Source organism: Eimeria mitis, genomic scaffold (genome assembly GCF_000499745.2).
Source record: "Eimeria mitis Houghton genomic scaffold, Emh_scaff2974, whole genome shotgun sequence".
Lineage (NCBI taxonomy): Eukaryota > Apicomplexa > Conoidasida > Eucoccidiorida > Eimeriidae > Eimeria > Eimeria mitis.
Window position 1 is genome coordinate 1,191 of NW_013571316.1, and position 588 is coordinate 1,778.

The 588-nt window shown below is 43.0% G+C and overlaps 1 protein-coding gene across 1 annotated transcript in view; it reads right to left on the minus strand.

Annotated features, from left to right (window-relative positions):
- The window catches only part of EMH_0060920 (uncharacterized protein), a gene marked incomplete at both ends in the record, with an annotated part of 1,184 nt that extends 888 nt beyond the window's left edge, over positions 1 to 296 (minus strand). The window contains one exon of the mRNA XM_013497840.1: positions 288 to 296. Within this exon, the coding sequence (XP_013353294.1) occupies positions 288 to 296 (9 nt within the window). The remainder of the gene's footprint in view (positions 1 to 287) is intronic.
- Positions 297 to 588: the final 292 nt, after the last annotated feature.

Here is a 588-nt window from a genome sequence, read left to right on the forward strand (position 1 = left end):
AAACCCTCATCCGTACGCCACCGAGAAACCGCTCTCTACTATGGGGTCTGTTGTTGTTTAGATGGGTTTATTAGGGTTTAGGGTTTAGGGTTTAGGGTTTAGGGTTGAGTCAGGCTTAGGGTTTAGGGTTTATTAGGTTTTATCTGGGTGTATTAGGGTTTATTAGGGTTTCATACAGTTTATTATGGTTCGGTAGGGCTTACGAGGGTTTACAAGGGTTTATAAAGGTTTATTAGGGTTTAGGGTTTAGGGTTTAGGGTTTAGGGTTTGCGTTCAGATCCACCTACTTTCTGCATGCTGGTTTTATTTCCTCCTGGCTTTTCTGTTGCTTCTCTAGAGGGTCCCCCTGCAAAGAAAAAAGGTAAACAACAAAACCCTAAACCCTAAACCCTAAACCCTAAACCCTAAACCCTAAACACTGAATCTCATACGCATCTAGGGTTTTAGTTTTTCTAGCTAAGCCATGCGCATAACCCTCAAACCCTAAACCCTAAACCCTAAACCCTTGAGTTTCGCCAGCAGGGTTTGTCTAGTGACCTTCAAACCCTTCTAGGGTTTAGGGTTTAGGGTTTAGGGTTTAGGGTTTAG